This window comes from Meleagris gallopavo, chromosome Z, assembly GCF_905368555.1.
Source record: "Meleagris gallopavo chromosome Z, MGAL_WU_HG_1.1, whole genome shotgun sequence".
Lineage (NCBI taxonomy): Eukaryota > Metazoa > Chordata > Aves > Galliformes > Phasianidae > Meleagris > Meleagris gallopavo.
Window position 1 is genome coordinate 31,980,849 of NC_139435.1, and position 27,085 is coordinate 32,007,933.

Consider the following 27,085-nt stretch of genomic DNA (forward strand, 5'->3'; position numbering starts at 1 on the left):
AGTATAAACATAGATTTTTCTCCTCTCCAGACTCTTAAACTTTCACTGTTCAGATTACTGAGGGAAATACGGTCTTACACCTCACTGAATGTGGTATGCAAAGGAATAAAATGATACAAAACTTACAGAACATTCCTAGTGTATTTTACTACAAATAATACAAGCACTATAATGCCTGCAACAAATCTTCAAAAAAAGAAATATTTGCAGAACAAAAATAATACTGACAGAAAGCAAGTTAAGTTCCTTAAATACCATCCTTGTGTAAGTAGCTGAATTTCCACCAATTACAGCTTACTTTAAGGTTATCAACTCGCTAAAGACAATGCACACACCTGCAATATTATTATCTTTCGTCTCACCAGGAGTGAACTCTTAAAGAGTTTATGTGATATTTACCCTAAGCATGATAATGTGAGATGTAAGCTAACATTCAGCAGTGCTTCTGAAGACAAACCTATGCTTCACAAATTTTAAATTTCTTTGCAAACTTATCAGAATAATCAAATGGTAATTATGGATCAGACGATCTTTCTCTTCTACAGGAGACATTCAGGAGCAGTGATCCACCTTCCAAAAAACATTACTTTACTTTTTATTTTTAACTAAGGGAAAATACCCATTCAGACTAACTGCTGAACAGCTGAACATGTTACTACATCAAGTTTTGAACTACTGCAACTGCTATTATTTTTGCCTGCCGCTACCACGGCCAAGGAGTACCACAAATGTATTTAAAGAAACATCATTAACAGACTGCCTAAATGCTCTCTTTCAAACTAAATTTACTGTCTATATTATGGTAAACAGGGATAATGACTATTCTGAAAAGTACAGTAATCAACTCAGAAGCAAATACAATGAGCTCTGATCTGAGAAGAGTGGAACCACATTTCCAAAAGCAGTATAGATGCTAACAGGAATAAATATCCTAAACAAAAACCCTGTTTCACTCCGTATCCATGTCTCACTCCAGACAATGATAAAAGTCATTCTTATAATAAAGCACTTCTCTGAAGACTGTTTGCCTCCTTGATACATTTCCAGAGACAGGAGGAGAAATTCATCAACACACATAAAACACAATGGCAGCTTTTTTGAGTATGCTTCCATTTTTTATATGGGAAGAAGCTGATTTTTTATCTGATGTCTGAACTGTCAGATATTTGCAAAGAACAGCAGCAACCAGCAGTCTGTATCAATGTGGAAAAACACCACTAACATGGGTCTCTTCTTGCCTGCTCCACACACTCAGCAAGGACCACATCAGCCAGTCTCCTGATGAATTTTGTTTCCTGCTATTCATACTCATCAAATGCTCCTGTAAGCTGAAGTATCAGAATCTAAAGTGGTATAAGAAAGAATGGGACAGATTTCTTAGCAGGGCCTGTGACGACAGGACAAGGGGAAATGGTTCAAATTAAAAAAAGAGATTTAGATTGGATATAAGGAATAAATTTTTTTTTATGATAAGGGTGGTCAGGAACACCACTGGTAGTATACACTGGAACAGGTTGCCCAGAAGTGTGGTGGATCCCTCATCCCTGGAGACAGTGAAGGTCATTGAGACAGGGCTCTGATCCAGCAGTAGGAATTGAAGAATGGACTAGAAAGTCTTTAAGAGTTCCTTCCAACTCAAAGAAGTATATGATTTTCAAGTATAAGTGAAAATACTGCAATTGAAATACCCAAAATAGCTTCTCCCAGATCAAGTTCTGAGACTTGTCAAGATATCGCCAAAACATAAAATGTTTCAAAAGCACTCAGAAAACATTCACTTTCTTCTAAGTAGCATGTTACAAATTTACTTGTGAATTAGCCAGCTCAACAACAGAAAATATAGAGTGAAGAGTTACATAAACCCGTGCATACATTATACCCATACATGTATTTGAAAAAACAAAAATCAAGTGGTTTGTAATGTTTATCTAACTCCTGGAGTACAGAAACAGCCCAAAGACAAGGACAGGTACTCTTGCATGCTTGCATAAAGCCTAGTAAAGATTGCATTTTCAGTTCCTCATCACAACGTTGCTACTTCCAGAAGATATAGTTGCAATGCCATAACCAGCTTCAAAGGGTGCTTATTTACATCAGTTTATGCCAGAAACACAATTTCCTTCAAATCTAATGCTGTGTGCAACTAAGTCAGCCATGTTTGTGACCTATATAATTCAAAAATCCCTAACGGATTAAGAGAACTTCCTTTATTTACATAGCTAGAGAGACTGTCATATACTTAATGCAAACCCTTATCCACTTTCTTTTACTGACTTGGGTGCATCCTGAAGCAAGTCCCAAAGTATATCCTTGTCCTGATATACAGAAAAAAAAAAGGAAGAAAAAAAAAGAAAAAGAAAACCCCACACAGCTTTTCCATATATTTTCTATTCATTAAAAAATAATAATAATAATAAAAAATAAAAGACAAATAAGGCAAATCCTGGGATTACTAGGATATTGCAGACAATGAATTGAGAACTATAGCAGTAAGGCAAAGTTTTTATACGAGAAATTAACCAAAGACGGACATCTCAAATGGGGCCAAGAGGAAGATCAGAAACTAGAAGATTTAAAGACAGACTTAGTTAATGCCCCAGTATTAAGCCTGCCTGATATTAAGAGACCATTTTACCTGTTTGTGAATATAGATGGAGGGACAGCATTTGGGGTCCTGACACAGGAATGGGTAGGAAGAAACCTGTAGGGTACTTTTCTAAGTTACTTGATCCTGTGAGTAGAGGGTGGCCAACTTGTGGCCAACTTACAAGCCATAGTGGTGGTAGCCCTTTTAGTAGAAGAAGCTGGAAAAATAACCTTTGGTGGAGAATTAAAAGTATATACCCCCACAACATTAGGGGAGTATTACAACAAAAGACAGATAAATGATAACTGATGCCAGGTTGTTAAAATATGAGGGGATATTAGTACACTCCCCCAGATTGGAGATTGAAATTACGGGCTTACAGAACCCTGCTCAATTTCTTTATGGAGAACCGAATGGAAATCTAATCCATGATTGTATACAATGTATAGAACATCAATCCAAAATTTGGGAAGACCTAGAGGAAGAAGAGTTACAGGAAGGAGAAAGATTATATGTAGACGGGTTCCTCTAGGGTGGTAGATGGGAAGCATAGGTCAGGATATGCAATAGTTGATGGGAAAACACTATCAGTAGCCAAATCAGGGGCGTTAGATAAATCCTGGTCTGCTCAGGCTTGTGAATTATACGCCCTATTGAGGGCACTAATGTTACTTAAGGATAGGAAAGGGACTATACATACAGACTCTAAATATGCCTATGGGGTAGTCCAGACCTTCGGGAAGATATGGAAAGAGAGGGGGCTAATAAATTCACAAGGAAAAGGGTTGGTTCATGAATACCTAATCAAGCAGACACTACAAGCTTTGAGAAAACCAAAGCAAATTGCAATTGTACATATTCTTATATGTCACCAAAAGGAAGGAAGGAAGCAAGAAGTCACCAAAAGAGAAAGTCCAATTACATAAGAGGAAACAACTTGGATGATAAGGAAGCCAAGAAAGCAGCTCTACTGATAGTTAAAGAGTTAGGGATCGGGAGTCTAAAGAACAAAAACAATACGAAAAAATTTTAATACTAAGGAAAAGGAAAGGTTGTTGCAAATGGGTATTGAAGAAAAAGATGGGAAGTGGTTACTTCCTGATGGTCGGGAAGTACTACCAAAAGGACTCGCCTGGAGGGTAATGAGAGAATTCCATAGAAAAACGCACTGGGGAATCCAGGCACTAGTGGACCAATTTAGCACAAAATATATGTGCATTGGGATATACAATATTGCAAAGGTTGTTTTGGGAGGATGCTTGACCTGTAAGAAAGTTAATAAGCAGCATCTAAGAGAAAGAATATTGGGTGGGAGAGAATTAGCCTTAAGAGTGTTTGCCAAAATCCAGACAGATTTTACAGAATTGCCTAAAACTGCGAGATATAAATATTTATTGGTGATAATAGACCATCTGACGTATTATGTAGAAGCTTTCCCAGTAGCCAGAGCCACTGCCCAAACAGTGGTAAAAATATGATTTGAAAACATCATCCCCAGATATGGGAACATTGAGGTAATAGATTCAGACAGAGGACCTCATTTTATTTCCAGAACAGTGAAGGAGGCTTTAGAACCACTCAGAGTTAAGTGAGAATTCCACACTCCATGGCACCCCCAAAGCTCGGGGAAAGTAGAGAGGATGAACAGAGAAATCAAGAAACAACATATTAAATTAATGATAGAAACTAAGATGTCCTGGATTAAATGTTTACCACTGTCACTATTAAATTTAAAGACCCAACCTAGGACAGATACAGGTATTTCTCCTTTTGAAATGTTATATGGGATGCCATATGACTTAGAATTAGCGGTAGAACATCCAAAGATTGAGGAATACTCCTTATGGGAATATATAGTGGAGTTAATGAAAAGGAGGAATGAGCTCAGAAAGAAAGGCCTTATTGTAGAGAGGCCACCCCTAAATATGGCAATCCATCAGTTGAAACCAGGAGACCGAGTATTGATTAAGACTTGGAGGGAAGTTTCACCTCACGGGAAGGGCCTTTTATTGTTCTACTTACCACAGAAGCTGCCGTCCGAACAGCCGAACGGGGATGGATGCATATAAGTTGTGTAAAAGGACCCATTCCGGAGGACCATTGGGAAGTATCTGAAAACCTTGGGGGACTGAAATTCAAACTGAGAAGAAAGATCTAATAAGCACAAATGAGACAGTCTGTAGCTCAACCTTGTGAGTACTAACCAACTTGTATAAGGATAACTGGTGGATCCGTTATACCTAAGGATATCTCTTCTGAGATATCCGGGACCTGTAAATGATCGGTCAACTTTCTACAGAGATTATTTAGAGCCCTATGATGGGACACTTTTGAAACGGGAATGGCCCAAAGGAGGGGTTGGTGCGCTGCACGGGGGTAAACCCTTGACAGCCTGGAAGTGGTTGATCGAGAGTTGAGTAAACCTATAAGGGGCAAAAAGAGGGACTGCTGTCGAGAAGATGGAACACCTCGCTGCTCTAAGCAAAAGAGTAGGCGAAGGAGGCAGAGGCGTAAAACGGTGGGGATGTAGGCCAAGAGGCCCCCTCAGAGGTAAAACCCCAGACTCCCACTCCCAGGACCAATGCCTCTTAAAGTGCGAATATGACACCCAGATCCATCGGGCGCTTAAAACTTTGGAGGAAAGGAGGAATCCGTTTAAACACCGTAAGAATCCACCAGTTATCCTATTCTTATATGGTACTGTATGTATTGTGGGGTGGGTGTTGGTACCAATCCAGGCAGAAAGTAACCCACACCAGCCCTTTAAATGGTCTCTAATCAGGTGGGAGGATCAGCAAGTGATTCAAATTAAAGAGACTGCAGGTCCACCCAGTTTCACACCTACTTTGTGCGAGCTTGTACTAATTAAACCATGCCTGAACCTTTTAGGATTTTATTTCTGCCCAAGTTCTAACCCAGGAAAAGGATATTGCAATTGGCCAGGGCATTATTATTGTGCCTATTGGGGTTGTGAGACCATAGCTCCTGATTGGATAGGAGGGAAGGGTAAAGATCCCTTCCTATCCGTAGGCTGGGGACCCACAGGAGGTACACCTCCTCGTCGAGATTCCAGCGGAGGCACCGTCTCCCTAGGGAATTGTAAGCATATTTACCTCAACATAACTAAACCTGAAAATCCAGGATGGACAATGGGAAAAACTTGGGGAACGAGATATTGGGAACCAGGTGCTGACCGAGGGGATTTGATATACATTAGGAAGGAAGAACTTCAGTCATCCCCTGTGGCAGTGGGCCCAAATGTAGTACTAAAAAAAGATCCAAAGTCTGAGAGAGAGAGTGTCAATGTTACAAGGACAGTAAGGACAACTCCGCTGGCAGTGGAGACAAATCCACTGAAAAACTTATAATAGAAGCCGTAAGTAACAACCCGCTTTGGAATTTAATGAAAGCTAGTTATCAGGCCCTTAACGACTCCAACCCAAATGTGACAAACCATTGTTAGCTATGCTATGATATTAAACCTCCATTTTATGAAGCAATAGGAACTACCACTCCTGCTAAGCTAACAAGCAAATCGAACCCCAGTCTGTGTAAGTGGAAGGATGGGAAAAGGGGGCTCAGTATGCAACATATAACGGGAAAAGGGCAGTGTATAAGTAAAATACCCAGATCCAGGGAGAAACTTTGTGGGGTAACAATGTCCCTCGAACCAAAAGGTGAATGGATAATTTCAGCTAATGGGACTAAATGGATTTGTTCCAGGACAGGACTTACACCTTGTTTGTCCTCAAAGGTGTTTAACGAAAACCGAGAATATTGTGTTCAAGTGACCATTATTCCTAGGATATTATATCACAATGAGAATTTCATATATAATCATTGGGAAAAAGGGGAACACCATTTACAGAAAAGAAAACCTTTTACAGCTCTCACTATAGCAACTCTAATGGCTGTCGGAGCTGTGGGAGCAGGCACAGGCATCACTTCTCTGGTACAGCAAAATCAAAGGTTCCAATCATTACGAGAGGCTGTGGATGAGGATTTGGTAAGAATCAAAAAGTCTGTAACAGCCCTGGAAAAATCTTTAAGATCATTATCGGAAGTAGTATTACAGAATTGGCGAGAACTCTATATATTATTCTTGCAAAAAGGAGGTTTGTGTGCAGCCATAGCAGAAGAATGCTGTTTTTATGCTGACCACACCGGGGTTGTAAGAGATACCATGACCAAATTAAGGGAAGGGTTGGAGAAGCGAAAAAGAAAGAGAGAACAATAGCAGAATTGGTATGAGTCATGGTTCAACCATTCTCCATGGCTGACTACACTATTATCAACAATAGCTGGTCCTTTGATTTTGTTGATGTTAGTATTAACCTTTGGACCCTGTGTTTTTAATAAAATGAACGCCCTAGTAAAAAGCAGACTTGAAGCAGTATACTTAATGTTGATAAGAAAACAATAAGAACAATTAGAGGAGGAGGAGGTCAATGAGATCCTTATCCTTGAGTTGGCTTGAGAAGCGGTTAACCGATTTGATGAACAAGATGGGAAAAAGAAAAGGGGGGAATTGTAATAGGAGCAATCTGTTGTTTGTTAATCAAATCATTTGTAAGCTTATCACTAGAAAACTGAAATAACAGCAGAGGCCAGTTTCCTACTACAGACATCCGGGCTAGAAAACTGCAAAGGCCAGTTTCCTACTACAGACATCCGGGCTAGAAAACTACAATAACAGCAGGGGCCAGTTTCCTACTACAGACATCCGGAAACACCAACAAACGTAACACTTTAAAATACGGACCCCAGGACTTATACAGCTTTAAAGATGCTGTGTAAGGATTACGAACGGATGTACTGCAAAGGTCCCAACTCCCCCCATCTGACAAGACAAAGGACGGCTGCCTAACAACAGGACCACGCCTGCGCAAGAGACATTATGAAGCCATGAACACTGGACAGTGAACTGTATAACGATTGTCAACTGGAGGGGGAAAGTGCGCGCCGTTGGTGGAGCAGAGACTTCCCGGCCGCCCAGCACTGTTTTGCTTACTTGCCTGCTTTAATAAACGACAATTTCCAAAATACATAATTGGGCTGTTCAATCTGTTTAGCAGAAAATAAAACAGTCTTCATTTGGATACCACCACTAGTTTCTAGAAGCCAGGAGTCACCACATCGATTTATTAGCAAGTGGAATCAAGTATTAAAAATATTATTTGAACAGAATTTAAATATTCTTTTCTATTACCTACTCTACATACATTCATTTCCCCTCAGCCCTAGGCAGTGTTACATTAACAATTCCAAAGAAACTAGGGGCTATACATTTTAAACTATAGGCCTTCAGTGGTGGCAGCTTAATACAAGCCGACAGCTACAAATCAGCAATATGCTACCATTATAGCAAGATGCAAGCTCCTGATCACTTTTCTCAGTGATACAAAAGGACAACACACTTCCTTTCTGTTGACCTGACCAAGCTGAGAACAAAAACATCAGTGAAACAGGAAATATTTTGAGATGTGCAGCACAGGAACATGACTGACTCTAAAGCAACAAAATGATAGGATAATCCCACTTTGATGGGGTTAATTTCAGTAAGATTCTATTCCTCAAGTTAGATTTTTACCTGCTTGTTTCATCTACTTAGTGCTAAAGTCAAGACTTTTCAGAGACATTTTCTTCTGTCTTTTTTTTTTCTTTCCATTTATCATTCTCCTTCGGAGCATTCCTTGAGGACAACAGCATCCTCAGTATTTAATGAAATACAAACACTACACAATTGACTGTCTGTCCTCTACTCACTTATTCTATATTTGTATTACAAAAATACTGAGAGTTTTTAAGTATAAAATTTTTTTTAGCTTTCTTTCGAGTCGTCTGAAATAAATTCAGGTACTACTACAGAGCTACTATAAATGCATGGAACTGGAAAGATCTAGACCATTGTAAACTACCCAATGTGAAACCTATCTCTGTTTAAAATACATGTATATACGTCATTTTTGCAATTTTAAAAAGGTATTAATAAAAATTAGAGCACAGTTACAGAAGTTTGCTCACACGGTACAGTGATTAGTTTTTATGAGGTAACCCATACATTTTTTATATTAAGAATTTGCCAACTAAACATAATGAAAAACAGTTGTCATCAAAAGACCATCATTAAATAATTTCTAATTGAATTTCTCAGAATGCTTTTTTTTTTTTTTTTTTTTTTTCCCAATACAATTTCTAATCAATGCCCAAGAAATGAACACAATTATTCATGGGTGAAGATTTCATTAGAACTAGTGGAAAGCAAAACCGAAGAACAAGAAAACATTGCCTTTAACTGACTGGGATTAAGGAGTAAGTTACTAGAAGGAGGAGCTGCACATGGAAACAGGCTGATGCAGTATTACGGAAAGCAACAATGCTGAAGACGACTCAGAGGCAATTTTGACAAGTAATTCAATATTAATTCCTATTGTTACATAAGTGAATCTGCAAACAGTAGAAAAAATAAGTTAGGATGCAACACAGAGCATGAAAACAGTAGAGCTTAGCTTCCTTAGAGTTCAGCCTTCCTGAAGGCTGATAATTATTGAAGAATACAGTAGAGATTCCTCCCAAAATAGTTCAGGAACTAGAACACATGGCTTATTTTAAGAGCTTTTTGAAAACTTTAATCATTTCGATTTTCCAAGCAGAAATAGATACTATCTCTGGCTCATATATTAAACCAGTAAAAAAGCAAAACGTCTGTGATTTCTTCTGAACATCAGTTTTCATAATGTTTTCTTTGCTGATTGAAATTCACATTTCTCATGCAGTGTGTTAACTCTTGGAGCATACCAACTGGATATGTTTCTCACGACTCCAGATGAGGATTCTGAGAAGCACACATTATGGTTCAGCTAAGAACAAAATTGCTAGCCTCAACACTTGCCAAATCTCATGACAACTGATAGCTTTTGTTCTAACATTACTTTACAGAGAATTTGTTCAAATTAACTCATAGCCTGTAGTTTGAGCTACAGATGGAATTCCACTATAGAATTTACTATCAGAATTCCATTTCACACTATCAAAAAGATAACATGTTTAGATTCCATTTTTAGTTTCTCAACACTGCTGTTTCCCAGAAGTGCAATCATTCTCCATGTATCATAAAATACCTCCATAACAGATTATTTGGATTTCATTTTGCTACTTTTAATAATCCCCCCCCACACACACACCTCAAAACCACCCTTGAAGCATCAAATATCAGAAATAATAACTTCACAAAAAAAAAGAATGATGGAGACAACAGTGCAAGCCTACTGATGTAAAATTGTTAAAGCTCAGTTGATAATACAGCTCAGCTAAAAATATGTTCAATTTTGTAAACTTATTTCATACCTCCCTACTCAATGTGTCCATTAGGGAGGCAATATTGGGTACGGCTGCATGAATAGGCGGCGTGACCTTATTTAATTCCCTGTAATGTACTGTCATTCTCCACGTGCCATCCGACTTTCGCACTGGCCATATGGAGGAATTATATGGGCTGTGGGCAGGTCTTATAATGCCCACTTTTTCTAATTCCTGCACCGTTTTTGATATTTCGTCCTGCCCACCCGGGAGTCTGTACTGTCTCACATTAGTAATCCGGCATGGTTTCGGCAGGCAAATTGGCCCATGTTTTGCATGACCTCTTAATATTACCTGCACTGCCCGGGTACTAATACATCTCTGTCGGAGCCTGAACTCTCCCACGGTTGTCTGGAAAGCCAGACCGCATAGAATATCTATGCCCAAGATGTATTCCTGGACTGGGGCAACAGATACCTTATACTCCCGGGGTGGGAGATGCCCAACCCTCAATTTTAACCATGTTTGGGTGACAGGAATAGTTTGTTCCCCAAAACCACCAATCATCACTCTGTTTCCATGAAATTTGTTTGGATCTCCATAAATGATTGATGTTTCTGCTCCAGTGTCCACTAATGCCATAACTCTCCGAATATTTTCTCGGGACCAATAAATTGTTAATTCTACATAGGGCCTCCAGTCCCATCTGGAGGCCTTAGGGGGACTAACATCCCCCGTCATGCCATGAACTGTGCTAGGGCCAATTCTTTTGCTTCCGATGGCTCAGGCATCGTGGCCCGAGACGCTTGAGGCGGCTTTTTTTTCCTATTAGGAACAATGAAGTCTTCTAGGTTCCATATTGTTGTTGGTATTCTCTCTATAATTCTTACCCTTGGTTTCTTAGGGTAGTTTTGAAATTTTTTATTGTCCTTTAGCTGTCTCCAAAGCTGGAGAAGGACATGGCTGGGCTGGCGGTCAATCTTAGCAAATAGGACCCCAGCTCGGATTAGGTCATTAAACATTTGTTTTCGGGAAACCCTCATGGGTCCCGATCGAGGAGCTCGAGTAGCCGGCGCCTTGGTTTTAGTCACCGGCAGGACCTCAGCTTCTTCTAACATCCGAATGTTGCGCCTAGTCCGTAGGTATTCTGTTTCCCCCAGATCAGCTACTATCTGAGTAGTCTGCTGAACTACGGCTTCCGAGGTCACCAGAGGGTTTAATATCGAAACCAAGGTCCCATACAGGTGGGAATGGGCCTGTTGTAAAATTAAATCTCGCATGCCCGCCGAGAACTTTATCATATCTGGGCTATCATACGAGTCTTCATATATTGCTTCTCTCATACCTAACTCGCGAATGTAATTTTGAAGGTCCTCCATGGAGGACCATAGTCCTGTGTTTAATGGAATGTCTGTTTTATTTGGCCAGACCATCCAGCATGCTGCCATTAACCAATCTATTATTGAGTGGTTCTCATTGGTATACTGGATGGCAGAGTATAGCCTCTGCCTGACAGCAGGATGTAATGTTATGGTGGCCAGCTTTGCCATTTCTGGCCTATTAACCATAACACTTTTTGCTCCTAAATCCCATAACCTGAGCAGCCATGCAGGTATACTCTCTCTCGGCTTCTGCCGAAATCACTGCACCATGTCCATTTATTCAGTTGGAGTATATGGCCTGGCTGTCACATGCAAATGCGTTTCAGCAGGGGGCCATTGGTCAGGGGGCACCCCTGCTGGTCTATCTTGTACCTTTTTTGTTTTTTGAGTTATAATAGGATGGAGTTCCAGGGGATCCGCCATAAGTGGAACCTCTAGATCTGACGCGGAACTCCTGTTTTCCTGTTGAACCAGGTCCGCTACTTCAGAGGTATGACTATCATCTATTGAGATACTACGGACCTGACCTAGAGACTGTAAAATTGTTTTTTTCCCCATCAATACATTAAGTTCTCGCTCCAATTTGTCAGTACGAGCTTTTAGTAGCTGATTTTCACTTTCTAAGTTATCTGATCTTGTCTCTGCTTGATTTAAAGCATTTAACAGTGGCCATGCCACTGTGGATGCAGCTAATTGCTTTTCTTTCGTAGTTAAGATATCTTTGTCCAGTCCCTGAAAGTATTCTGTTAAGCATACCGGGGAAATATTTCCCAAAGTATGCAGGGGACCTCATTTCTCAATTATAGTTGCCAGTTGATAATAACGAGATCCCAGAAACCCTGGGATCTGCCTGGGGATCATTTTATCAAGGGGAATGGTGTTCTCCCCTTTGACCCATTTATAGAAACTCCATAAGAAAGACATGATGTAAAGTGGATTTGGCCTGCCTGGCTCGCCAATTGTATAATCAATGGATATACAGATGGTGTATATATCCAGGAGCTTGGCTAATACAATTTATATTGGAGTAATGAGAGAAAGTCAGTCACCCTGTCCTGGGCTCGCAATCTCCAGAGAGATCCTTCCCCACTGGCAGTCAGCTCTTAAATGGGTCTAGGAGAGGTGGAGCCAGGCTTCACCCCTTCCTGCAGCACAGCTGATTTGCCTTCACCTGTGCTCCTGTGGCTGACTCATTGCTCGCCTCAGGTGATCAATCAGAGATTCAGGCCGTGATTCAGCAGCCCCATACACCATGTAAGGGCAGAATTCAACAATTCTGATTTGTTGTTTATATATATATATATATATATGCATATAAATAATATATATATAAACAGAATACTTAAGTAGCAGTTGACTTTTTTGTGCTTACATATTACTTCAAACATACTTGAGCTTTAAATATGATCCATGTTTTGCATAAAACATCGCTGTTTTTCTAGAGATTGTGGACGAGCTGTGTTTTGCTAAAAGTTTTCCACAGCAGATGAAGAACTTCAGCTGTTAGAAGCCACAGATGCAGTAGTTCAGACTCACTTACTAAATCTCAAGAACACAGAAAAGCATGCCACGTTCAAGATCTTTATTAACATGGGTAACTTGGTCAGGAGTCAAGCTTTACCCAAACAAACTAACAAAAAACAACAGCAAAAACTCCACATCAAAAAAGAAAGCAGGAATCAACAAGACAGAGCACAGCTTTATTAGAAATCTGGCTAAATAAACTGAAGCTGAGTTCAGCAGTATAAACTTTGGTGTCATTTAGTTCAAACATCAGATGTCAGCACCCACAAGAACAAAGATACTTCCCCTGTAGCCTGGCAAGTTGTGACCTTTCCACATAGCTGCTTACCTCAAAACTACCAAAGACATAGGAAAATTGAGGCTTGGAAGTTCCGCCCTCAATTTTATAAGTTTATAATGAAAACAAAAACAAAAACAAACAAACAAACAAAAAAAAACAGGCAATTCTGATTTATGTTTAGTTGTATATAAACTGGGCAATTCTAAAGCACCACACCAGTCATTCTGTACAAATGAGTGGGAATGACTACATTCAGTGATGCTAGCTAGTCTTTGTGGGTCAGTCACACCACACACCAGTGCATGGGTGTCCAAACTTTTGGCTTCTCTGGGCTGCATTCAGTGAAGACAAATTCTCTTGGGCTGAATATATGTTTGCTACCCCAAAAGTAATGCCTCCCATTTATTCTCATGAAAACTATAACAAATACAATGAGCACACTAACACTGCTTGATAGAGCAAATTCTCGGCTACACAACATTATCTTCCAGCAAAGTCACTATGACTGGCTACACATTTTCACCAGGAATGAACAAGAGCTTGCACGCCATGCTCATAAAAACCTGCACCAGTAAAGATGATGCACTGCTACAGTTGCCACTGCTGAAATGTGCTAGCCATCGCCTCACACTGCTCACATCCGCCATTTGGTCTCCATAAATATTCGCCAAGAGTCAATGAATGTCAATGGATGCAGCTTTTTCTGCATGGGGGAATTTAATTTCACATTTGCTTCAGATGCACTTCATGCCAGATGCCATTGTGTCTGACTGTCTCTGTGCTGCCATCTGTCACTCGGCAACAACACGTAATAGAATACTGCCAGGAAGGTTCAACATCTGCTGTCATACCACCAACATCCATCTCTGATGTCACGAGACAACATAATAAAACAGGAGGCATTGATTTTGGAGCAACCCTTATAAAATATATTAAATAAATGTAAAGAAATAATATCTTATTTTTGTATTTGTATATCTTATAAATCTTATTGTTTTTATTTTTATTAAAATGTTTTTTTTTGTTTTTTTTAAGAGCAATAAAATCGTAAAACTAGCAGGATATGTGACCCTGTTTTTGTGAAACTAACATATCAGGTTTGATGGTAGTGGCTGCAAGTCTCAGTGAGCCCTCAAGATGTTTGTCAGAGATTTTTGATAGAATTTTACTCTTTCTGTACTTCATCCTTTTAAACAATTTTTCACAAATGTACGTACTGTCAAAAAACACTGACGCAAGTTAACAGGACTACACAAAACCACTCTCCTCATAGCAGACACTCCAGTAGATACTACAAGTTTGCTCTCATTAGCTGTAAGAAAGAAGAATTGATATTCTAGTACCTCTTTAACCAGACATGCTCTTCTAAGTCCTGTAAAACTTTGTGTCAAGTTTGTCAAGCTTTTTAAAATCTTCAATGCAAACCTCTTTCAATCATAGAATTGTCATAAAAATGATCACTGAATCATTTGAGTTGAACAGCCGTTAAAAGTAATCTAGTCCAGACATCTATAGCTAGAACAGGCTTCTTGGAGTCTGGTTCAGCCTGGCCTTGAACATCTCCAGGGACACCACCACCTCTCAGGCCTTACTTCTTGACGAAGCCATGCTGGTTGTGCCATTTCACCTCCCTGTCTCCCCAGTCTATGCTAAGGCATATCTTTTCCACAATTTTCCCCAGCTCAGAGGTGAGACTGACAGGCCAATAGTTTCCTTGGTCATCCTTTCTAGACTTCTTAAAAATGGGTGTGACGTTGCCTTTTCTCCAGTCACCAGGGACTTCACTTGATTGTCACGACTTTTCAAATATAACAGAATGGCTTGGTGACTACATCAGCCAATTCCCTCAGATCTCTGGGATGCATCTAATCAGGATCTGCAGACTTATGGACATTCAGATTCTTCAGGTGTTTGCAAACTTGATCTTTGCTTACAGTAGGAGGAATATTTAATAATTTCATAGAAATTACATGGAGCCCTATTGAAATCAAAAGGAAATCTTTACAATGTCTAGAAGCTGGCAAGGTATCTTTCTAGACCTAATTCTTCAGAAGCATAGCCATGTACAGTAATTATGTCTATCTACATTTTCCACAACAAAACTTGTGAAGACATTTCTACTCCCAGTCATCTAGATTATCAGCCTTCTCCAACTAATTTCCAAATAGTCTAAAAAGGCCATTTTTTGTATTCATCAGAAGATATGAAAACACAGTTTCATGGAGAGACAAGCAGAGGGAAAAAACACAAAAGGAAAAACATGTTAGCAGGCAGAGCTTCTGTTTTAGACAAAAAAAGCATTTTCTTGAGTTGCTTACATGCAGCCAAGACATCAAAAATCAAACTCACAGGTTTGAGATGCAATTTAAAAAGCTTAGTCTTAAGTCTGGCGAAGACAAAATTTCATAGCTAAGGAAATTTACCCTTTATAGCTCAGAAATGACTATTCCTCGTGAAGTTTAGCTTTCCATAATTGCCAAAACATCACAGAAACTTCAGCTCAGACAAGTCAAAGGGTAATGAGACAATTTGATCTTAACACAACAGCATAACTTTAAAAGATACAGTCGTAGTGCATAAAAAGATAAGAGGTTCACTTGGGTTCATGTGACTCCACAAAATGCGCCGAGATAAAAGCTAATATGAAAAGGGAATCTGGAGGATCTATTTGACAAACACCAGACTATGAGATCAGTCTTACTGTTTTGTTTACAGTTCCAACACAATCTTCATTTTTCTTTTCCTCATAAGAGTAGATCTGCCCAGGTGCCTCACATAGCCTTCTCACCTTAATTTCCTTATTTCAGCACTCTTAATGCAGGTGGCGGTGAAAGCTGCCAGGTTTTGCTTCTAGGCTACTCTATCCACAGTGTTACCATGGGACGCTCAAAATACATTTAAAAAAAAAAAAAAAACAGTAAAATTGGAAGCAGCAGCAGCCAATGTAAAAAGATATTTACTTCCATTCATGGAAGATTTTCAGTTTGCTGACTGAAAAGCATTCCTCATCAGCTGAAAAAGCAGAAGGAGTTGAATGATAAAGGAAAATTTCTAAAGTCACTTGTTTCATACAAATTGACTTGATGAAACCTTAAGGCGGTAGTTAAATTAAACATCCTCCTGTTTCCACAAGATTTATTTTCACTATGACCTTAGACCAAACAGTTTGACAGAAGTATCTCTTCTATAGTGATTAAAAATAACTTATTTCTGCCTCATAAATGTGAATCTATTTTTGCCCTGCTAACTGTAAGTTCATTTGCAAGTATACCTACTTGCTAGTAAACCAATTTTTTTAAAAAAATTGGAAAATTCATAGTTGTCAAGAACAATTTCTTCAGATGATAAAGAAAATACCTCGTCTTCCCCAGATTACACAAATTTTGACAGCAGTGCCATTAGCTGCAACTGAACTTAGCTGTTGATTCAGCTGATCAACTTTAAAGAGAGCAAAAAACAGACAAGGTAGATAGTTAGCACTCAAGAACAGGCACTGAAGAACACAGAAGTAAACCAAGAAGCATTGATACTGTAGTAAATGCATTTCTAATGCTGAATTGTCTTATAAATCAAGACAATTTCGAAGTTAAGATACTAGCCAAAATGGGTGGCAGGAAAGAATAGCTTCACCTGCAAAGCAATGTGAGCTCACTTCTCAATAGAAAGGACTTAATCCTGCACTAAACTGCATGGGAAAACAAAAGGGCTAAAAAGAGGGGTTTTACATATATTCAGCCGAACACATTCAGTGAAGCCAAAGCAAGCCAAAATGCTGGACACCCATAATGCTTAATGACAGTGGCTATAAGCTTGAAAACTCTCCCAGTACTGCTTTTTCCTGTGTCTCATCTACCACAGACAATTTCATATTTTATAAAAGGAGGCTTTCTGAAAACCTCATTTAAATGCATCCTCAGTTGTCATGATTCTACAGACTTCACATCCTTCACACAGCAACTTATTTTATGGCTTAAACACATGCAGATAAATAAGAATAGCTCAAGTCATAGCTATATTACAGGCAACTGTAAAAAAAAAAAACACTACGTGATATGTGCAAGGAAGTGCTGTTGCTGGAGAATTAACATGCTTCAGAGACGGGATCTATTACTGTTAGTTGGTATTTGGTATCAGTGGAAGCTATTAAAGAACATCACTTTTTTTAAAAAATAATAATAATGAGCCTTCACTTTTATCTTAGTAACAGGATAACGTGACGCACCAATAGCATGCCTGAATGCAGTGCAGGGTATCTGAAGTATAACACGGACTTGCACTTGCTCTCATATCATAATAGGTCATAACAGATCATAATAATGATCTCTGAAAGTTCAAGCAATAAGAGTATAAGTGCTTCTGAGCAGTCTGTCACTAAGTTAAACTTGAAAATTATATCAAAGTTACTAAAGATAGCATATGTTCTCATCATGACAAGAGTTAATTCTAGTTCTGTCTGCTAGGATCCAAACGGAGCATCCAAAGCCCACTACACTTCAACTGAAGATTTGCAGCATATGAACAGTTTTGAGCTGCTTCAGAAGTGGTGGGCTGAAGCACAGTTCCTCATAGCACTTCAACTGTCCTTGCTGAGCTGGATGTTCAAATGGAAGGTCCTCTCCACATGCTGTACAACTGATGCTACACAGACTAAGGAGGATGCAGTGATCACACAGTGGGCTCAAAGAGGAAATCTCAGTCATCCAAGAATCTCAGAAGTGACCATAAACTAGTCCAGAAGCAAAGATTTAATTCAAACACTACCAGAGAAGGAGATGACATTTGTTGAAGAGGCCAGGTACAGTCAACTACAAGAAAATGAGAAGCAATACGTCTTGTTCACTGATGGGTCCTGTTTTGGAAGAAAACATCAGTGATGGAAGGCTACCGTACAGAGCCCTACACAACAACTTGCAGACACTGCTGATGGAAAAGGTAAATCAAGCAAATGTACAGGACTGAAGGCAATCCAGCTGGCTTCAGATATTGCCGAATGAGAGCAGAGACCAGTTATCTCTCTCCATACTGCCTCATGGATGGTGGCAAAAGCCCTATAGGGGCTGTTACAGCAACAGAAATAGAACAACTGGCAGCACAGAGATTAAACACCTGCAAGAAGCTGCATTATAGAAAGATACAGATGCCCAGGTAGAGAACATAGCTATGGAAGTACATTACAAAGACACCCACAGATCCAAGAGCTGTGCCACTGAAGAACACCAAAATAACCATGCCATGGTTTTATGATTTTTGTTATCAGTATTCCACATCATAACATCACATTGTGCAGTGGGAGTTAAAGAGTTACTGCTGCAGTTCTGCAGACTGATTGTTCTGGCTCTCAGAAGAAAAACCACAGCTCCCAGAAGACTTCATCATTCTGTTTTTCATTCAGAGGGAAGATAAAGCTTACTCAGAGTCACAAGACCATAATCTCTTCTCTTTCTGCTTGTCTCTGCAGTCTTTGCTCCCTAGCCATCTCATCTTCAGCATTAAAGTCTTTGGTTTTTGGACACTCTCATCTATTTGACTTATTAGCTACAATTCCAATTATATTTTATTATCTCACATTCCACTATCATATTTAGTAAATTAATTTTCTCCCTTAGCTCTTAGCCACTGCTTTTCTCCCAGGCCCATCTTCCTACCTTTTCCTTTCCCCAGGCATCGGTATCCCTGTCCCATTAGTCATGAAACCAGACCAAAATCATGACAATGGATCAGTCTTAAAGGATTGAAGGGGCAATGTAAGGGTCCAGCTCAGTAGGCCCATGAGATCTCAGGCTATCAAGGAAGAAATGCAACTCACAGATGGGCTCAGAATCAAGGGGTGGGCTTGACCATGGATGCTATTGCACAGATTATCCATGAATGTGGCACATGCACTGCAATTAAGCAAGCCAAGTGGATAAAGCCTCCCTGGTATAGAGAATGACAGCTGAAATACCGCAGAAATACCCAGCGGATTGATTATATCACCCTCCCACAAACCCACCAGAGCAAGAGCTATATGCTTACAGTGGTGGAAGCAACTACTGAATGGCTGGAAAGGCATATCGTACTACTTGTCATTCTCTGAAATACTATCCCAGACCTTTAGATGCAAGCCTTTAGCAAATGAAGGCTTCCTAACGTCTGAGGGTCTTTGTTTGTTTTTAACCTATGCTAAATAAGTATTCATGGTTGAGATTCAAATGTACTTACTAAATTTCCAAGCCTTTCTCCAGTGAAGATCATGTTATCAAGTATAAGTTACCAAACTTTGATGAGGTTTCTACTTGCATAATCAAGTTCACGTTAAGCATGAGTGGCTCAGAGTAGGAAGCAACAAAACCTCAACTCCAGTCCCTCTCCCCTTACCTCACAACATAAGTGGCTACTCATCATAGTTGAAGGGAAAAAAACGAAACAAGTAAATCCTTAAAAAACTCGAAAGTCTCACACATTTCAGAATGCATAAAGCAGAAGGGCAGTGTTACGTCAAACTGTAATTACATATTGAAAATTAACCTTAACGTGGAATGCAAAAGGAGTAGACAGTGAAGACTGCATCCCAGTACAGAAAAAAAGGTATAATACAAACAGTAAGAAAGAGTAAGCCGTATTGCTCTAAACATAGGCTATTTAAAATAAAGATGCTTACTGATTCTATCAATTTGTAAAGCCTCAAAGAAAAATCCTATTTACATAACTGTCACTGTATACCTATTACAGATTACTTAGACAAAAGCATCACTTATTAGCAAATACTGGTAATATTGGAAGAATAATATGATAGCATTTCAGAATGCTCATCAATTACAGTGCAATTAACAATTCTAAATAAGTCTCATTACAGAGACACCACTTTGGAACTGCTAACACTCCTTAGAGATGAATCCAAACTGAAGAACAATCTGCTTGCTTTGTATTAAAGACGACTCAGTTTCAGCTTTGTCTGTCTTTATTTCATTAGTTGAATGAAACAGAAATTAGAACAAGCATCTCAGGTATTAACCTCCTTACCCTTCCTCAGTTAAGTATTTTCTGGATTACATGGCTGATCAATTATTTGTATAGAATGCAACAGTGGCTTCACACAAAGCACCAAAAAGTTCTGTTTTATAGTGAAAATTTACTGAAGTGATTATCCTTAAGTGGATCATTTCCTTTAAAAGAAGCCCTTGTGGCAACAACAGTAATTGCAACAACCTATTTGTGATGTTTTTCTCATCATATGCAAGCCTCTGTGGACATCTTCTAATCCACCATTAGCACAAAGTGCAGTAACAAAGCAGCAAAGGTTTAGAAACCAATATTATCTAGAGTTGAAGATGTCTGTACAGGACTAAAGCAATGATTTTCATCCAATGCACAACCTGTTCCCCTGATGTAAGAAAGAGAGAGAGACCACCTTCCATCTCTCCTAGAAAGAATTAGATTTTTTTTTTTTCATTAGACTAATGAAAGATGAGAGACCATCTTAAAGAGATTTAACTTCCTTACTAGTATAAAACTAACAAATTATTAGCTGCTTTATACACATTCTGAAAAGTCCATTCTGTTTCTACTAGAATCAGAGCAGGACAAACAAAAGCTTAACACGAAAATACAGTGTCACGACCAGAACATGTATCACATTAAATTATGCTGAGAAGAATCAGATCTTGACTGAACAGTAAGCTGAAGGCTTTCTAGGCTACCTAAGAGCAAGTAGAAACAAAGTTTGTACCCAAGTGTAGCAGTTCATCTGAATACATGAAGATAATTCTCTATCAACCAATATCATAAGTAACATATGCTTTCAAATTACACTAATATAAATTAAGAGTTAATCTACTAAGGCACCCCTGACGTTTTGCTGGTGTGACATATGCCTATGATTTTGCTTCTTAAGTCAAAATTCCCTCTATTTTAACTCTTCATCCAGAATGATCCCCAGGCAGAGCTTGCGTATGTCCTTAGGCATTAAAAGAAAGCTACAGCATCCAGAAAAAAAAATACACTGATGCACTGAATTTAGCATGCATTTTCCCCACAGATAAGTCATACCATCCACTTACGTACTGAGATTTGCCAAAGACAGTTTTCTCTATCACACACACATACAATAAAGCTTATTGATGTCATTTAAAGCAATTTAAAGCCTTTGGAAGCTTTATGAGGAATGTAATAATGACAGAAAGAATATACAGTTGTTGGAATCAATGGTTCTACCTATAGGATTGTTAACATCACTTTAGGAGTAAGGTTACACTTACAGTATGCCAATGTGATTAGGACACTGCTCAGATACACTTTCTCTCCTTCAGTGTTGTTACTTTACATTTCTCTGCAATATTAAGCACTTACTCACAGAAAGTCCACAAATTGGCTCCTTCACAAGTTCACACAGCAGTAAATGGCTGGTGAATTGGACTGAGATGACTCATGCAGTGGAAAAGGAAACCCCACGACTGCACAGTCCAGTCTAAAACACCGAACTTCTACAATTCTTCCTCCAGCGCTCAGGCATGTAACACAGAAAAGACAGACCCTTTAGACAAAGTGTAGGATACTTCTTTTAACTACGGAAGGTGGTTATCATATACATGAAAGTTTTTATGACTTTCTGGATAATGTTATAAATGTTTTTGAAATCTCACATGGCTTTAGTTAACTCACCTGCATGATCAAAAGTGACCCAATTATACCATGATGTATAACTTAACCAGATATATAAATCACAAAATACAATTTAAGTTTTTACCTTTGTAGGTAGCATAATGTTATGTGTTTTATTGCCACTACAGCACCAGCTAATGCTAACTATAATTTTATGTTCAATTACTGATGGCTGGGCAATGAGTAGATTGAGAGCAGCCTTGTGGAGAAGGACTTGGTGGCAGTGGTGGACAGAAAACTGAACATGAACTGGCAATGTGCACTTGAAGCTCAGAAAGCCAGCCATATCTGGGGCTGCATCAAAAGAAGCGAAGATGGAAGGTCAGAGGAGGCAATTCTCCCTCTTTACTCTGTCTTGTGAGACGCTACTTGCAGTACTGCCTTCACCTCTGTGACTCCCAGCTTAAGGACGATGCAGACCTTTTGGTGCAGCTCTAGAGGAGGCCACAAGGACGACCAGAGAGCTAGAGCAGCTCTCCTATGAGGACAGGTTGAGATAAATGCTTGTTCACTCAGGAGAAGAGAAAGTTTTGGGGAGAAATCATTGCAGCCCTCTTGTACCTAAAGGAGGTCTATAGGAAAGATGGGGATGAACTATTCATCAGGGAGTGTTGTGATACAACAAGGGTAACAGTTTTAAGCTAAAAGGAGGTAAATTCAGACTACAGATTACAAAGAAATTCTTCACTTTGAGAGTGAAAAATGCATTAAAACAGGTTGCCCAGAAAGAAGCAGTGGACTGCTCTATCCCTTGAGGTCTTCAGGAACAGATTGTATGGGGCTTCGGGCAACCTAGTCTAGTGAGAGGTGTCCCTGCCCACAGCAGACAATGCTTAATATCTCTTCCAACCCAGATCATTTATGATTAAAGCCAAGACCAGGAGAAACATGCTTCACAGACAACTAAGAATTTAAGTTCTGTATCCAGATTTGCTATCAAAAGTAGTAGTTCAGTTTCTCCTTTTTACACTCCACCTGTCCTTGTAACAGCAAAGTACTTCCACGAACACAAAACAATCCACAATAGCAAAGTGACCTAGGCTTTAAAAAAAAAAATAGGCAAGCATATTAACAATACTAGTTCTTCCAGGGAAGAGATAGGAGTTCCTTTCTGTATTCCATTAGAAGGACACACATACGTACTGACAGGAATTGAAGGTAATTGCACATACCCTCTTGGCCAAGGGAGCTGGTGTTGGTTGGGCTTTTTTTTTTTTTATTTGCTTGTTTGTTTTTTGCTTGTTTTCTTTTTTTTTTTCCTGGAGACTAGTTAAAACTGATCACAATCAACATGCCATGCTTGCAACTCTTCACTACTCAGAGGAAAAGAGATGAGACCCTTCCCACTTTCTACCCTGAATCCTTGTCCCTGTATTTTTTTCTGGTTTTAATAATTCCTTTATTTGTGTCAGTGCAGTTATCTTTGATGAAAGGCTTGCAAGTTAAACAGCTGATTCTGTGAGATACCACGGATGCATATGCAGAGTTCTAGAGTCTCTCCTGTAACAATTTGCATACTTTCCCATGTTACTGAATGAACTCAAGAAGAAGATAAAAATTCCACCAAAACAGTGAAATGGACTTCAAGACAGCCTACCACAATCTTTTTTTTATTTGACTTCAACATTCATTTGGTGCCGACTCACTGAGAAGTATGTTTACTTTGAAATTTAGATACCCAACTAATACTTTCTGATGTAATCGGCATGACTCAATCTACCATAAAAATAGTTCAGTTTGGAATCACAGAATACCCTGTGCTGGAAGAAACTCATAAGGGTCATCACATCTAATGCCTGACTCCCAAAGGGTAACCTAAGAGTTAAATCGGATCTAGTGACGTCATCCAAATGCTTCTTGAACACAAACAGGCTGGGGGCTGTGATCACTTACGCAGGGAGCTTGTTTCCCTGTTTGATCACCTCAGTGAAGAACTTCTTAGCAACCAATGTGAACTTCCCCAAAGCAACATTATGACATTCCTTCACATCCTATCACCGGAGTGATCAGCACATCCCTCCCCTCTCCCCACCATAATACACTGCTGAGTGATGACTTCACTACACTATATCTTCTCCAAGCAGAAAAAAAACAGAAAAACAACACAAGAATCCTCAGTTACTTCTCATAAGTCATGCTCTTTCACCATTTTTGTTGCCTTCCTTTCTACACATTCCATACATTTTTCTGTTTTTAATAATTCCTTTAACACATTCTGCACATTTTTTGTATCTTCCTTATAGTGAGGAACACAAAACTGCACACACTACTAGAAGGGAGGCTGCACCATTGCTGAGCAGAATGGGACAGTCATTTATTTCAACCAGCTAGCTATACTGCACTTAATACACTTCAGAATAAGGTTGGACATTTTGGTCACTCGTGCATGTTGCTGAATCGTACCGACCTTACTATCTACCAAAACTCCCTAGATCCCTCTGTGCAAGTCTGCATTCCAGCCACTGGTTGTCCCCTAACCAGTAAATGCATCCAGAATTGCACTGTCCCAGGTGCAAAATCCAGCATTTGTTCTTGTTCAATTTCATGCAGTTGGTGACTGCTAAGCACTCCAAACTAACAAGATCTCTCTGTAACACCTCACTACCCCTAAAGGTATTGACAGCTCCTACATTAGTATTATCTGCGAGTTTCATTCTTATACATTTAACTCGTGTCCACTTCACAGACAAAAAAAAAAATAAAGAGAGAAGTGCACTCAAATTATGAACACCACTAGTGACTGGTGGAGTCTAACAACATCCCATTTACCCCACAACCTTTTGAACCTGACCCTCTGGCTAAATGCACTGTATACTTTCCAGCTTTAAGCTGGAAGTACTTTGCTGTTACAAGCTGTTCTGAAAAGTGCCATGACAGGTACTGCAAGAAACACTTGCAAAAACTGCTAAAATACAAAAACCCTTCATTCACTACCTTCCCTTTGTCCAGAAGGTGGGTAACCTTATCATTAAAAAAAAAAAAAAAAAAAAAAACACATAAAAAACAAAAACACTTATATCAAGTTAATAATACACGATCTTCCCTTCAGGAACCCATGACGGTATTGACAAATGACTGCATAGCCTTTCTTTTCAGTAATTCCAAAAACAACCTGCTCCATAATTTTATAAGACACTGAAGAAAGACTGACAGGCTACCAAATCTTCTTTCTTGCCTTTCTTGAAAACTGGAATAACATTAGCTATTTTCCAGTCGCCTGGGTCATCTTTAGACTCTAAAGACTGATGATAAATAAGAGATATCTCAACAGAGGGAGGTACAGCCATATATAACTGTTTAATACAGATTATATTAGACAGACACTGAGCTGCTACCAAACCTCTTTCCTAAGACTTTAAAGAAATTCTACTTAAGTTCAGTAGAATGTAACTTAATAGAGTCAGCTACTCCACTGGTGTAGGGCAACAGTACATAGACAGATACATTTAATGGGATTTTCCAGAGTTGTACAGATGAAGACTCTTAGTATGAAAAGCATGTACAAAGCATATATTGAGATGTTCTTTAATTCTAGGCTTACACCAACGGATCTTATATTGAAGTTTCTATTCTCATCCAAGTTACACACTTAAGTTTAGCTGTATCGTATATTTAGCTACATAATATATATACTTAGATATACATCTTTATAGCTAATATTTTTCAGCTATATATATTTAGCTATATCATATATATCATACACTATTGCTCCCTTCAAAGCCATTACTTGCTCCAGCTTTCATGACGGAGTATTGTCTCCCAAAACTAAAACAGGAGATAACTTCTGTAGAGAACATGCAGTACTTGAGATTTATGGCATATTTCCTCAGTACTTTCTAGCCAGGTGAAGTTCAGAAACCCAAATACCCTTCCAAGTTTGCGTCATCTCAAATGCTTCTTTTCCAAAGCCATAAATGGTAATTCTACATCTCTAGAGAATATTTAGCAACACACTCAGCTTTTGCCTTACAATCTTAGAGTAGCCATTTAAACAGTGAATTAGCATTTACATTTTTTACATTACTTTTTCACGTTATTTAAAAGAAATTGAACGAAAGCTGGAAGCTTAAAAACTTGGCAGAACAGGATACAAAGTGAAAAAAAAACACCAACACACCAAAAAAACATTTCGTTTAGCTGGCTCTTCCACTGGATTGGTAAACAACTGCCATAAGGGAGACAATCTAGATAAACTTTTTTTTTTTTTCCCTAGTCTATCAGTTCTTGGTGAAAATAAACACCAGTAGGTCATTACCTTTATAATCAAAATTCCTTCAGCATAGAACTAGTAAGGCTATTTCTTTCTACTGGCAACTTGTTACTGGTTACAAACAGGTGTTACTCGTCACCTCTTAAACACAACGCTTCTCAGAACCTACAGTACTCTCAGCACATGCCAAAGACAAAAAGTGACTGCCTTCAGAATTAGGTTTCTACAAAAACATTGTTTTCTTGAACATTCTTAAAAAAAAGAATTTCTTGAAGGCAAGAACGTGCATGATTCCAGATCCTGGGAAGAAACCAAAGCACTGCTACATACTCAAACACTAGTTCATAAAGTTTTATTTATTACTCTGTTGTACAGTGAATAGATAAGAGAACTGGAATAAAAACATGATACACTCACCACATCATGACAAAAGATCACTGCAACTAAGGTTGGAGGTATCACATTATCTTGACGTGCATGCGGTAACAACATCACTTCCCTGACTTCAGAAAAAGACAGCAGCTAAGTCTTTACTTCTTCGATAATAAGATCCTGCTTTTAGTACTGGTATCTGGGAATAAGTCCACAGCTCTGTGACACTTATTATTGCTGCTAACTTAGCTGAAGTGTTTTCGACCATGTGAGGGCTTAGAAAAGCAGAAGAAATTTTTAGCACTTAACACAGACTTCTCACCTGTTTCAGACAGGTCTGTCTAAGCAGGCACCTCACCACCCATGGCACAAGACTCCTGGACAGATGTAGGCTACAATCTAAACATGCATCAACAGCAGCACAGGCTCATCTCTAAAAGCAGAGTCTCAAATCTTGTCTGATATCGTTCGCTTATCAGAAAGAGATTAGTGCTTCACTATTTCTTCTTCCTTAAGTATAATAGTCTTCCTATTAATCCAGAAGTAACAGTGAGTGTGAACATCATTGCCCACCAAATGGATGTGGTCTGCCAGGCTGTGTTCCTGATGTCAGTCTGCTGTTCTCATGCCACGTAAGAAGTGAAAGTAGCATTATTTGTTTGAAGCTTTCCTTGCTATTACAGGTACATATTGGTAGAACCAAATGTGCTTCCACAAAATCATAATTCTCACACAGATTTACTTAACAACGAGAAGCAATCTTCTATTTTCCCTTTCTAAGTTTCTGTATA

At 39.0% G+C, this 27,085-nt stretch overlaps 2 protein-coding genes across 3 annotated transcripts in view; both read right to left on the reverse strand.

Moving 5' to 3' along the window:
- Window positions 1-27,085, reverse strand: part of TTC39B (tetratricopeptide repeat domain 39B) — an 87,736-nt gene that overhangs the window by 55,293 nt on the left and 5,358 nt on the right. The gene's annotated exons all lie outside the window — the stretch shown is intronic.
- Window positions 5,987-12,488, reverse strand: LOC146542194 (uncharacterized). Its single transcript, XM_085213789.1, has one exon. The coding sequence runs from the start codon at window positions 11,452-11,454 to the stop codon at window positions 10,624-10,626; it is 831 nt and encodes a 276-aa protein (XP_085069915.1). The 5' UTR covers window positions 11,455-12,488; the 3' UTR covers window positions 5,987-10,623.

Bases quoted from the DNA above. Each gene is read 5' to 3' on its own strand.
- LOC146542194 (XM_085213789.1), bottom strand. From the start codon at position 11,454: ATGGTTAATAGGCCAGAAATGGCAAAGCTGGCCACCATAACATTACAT.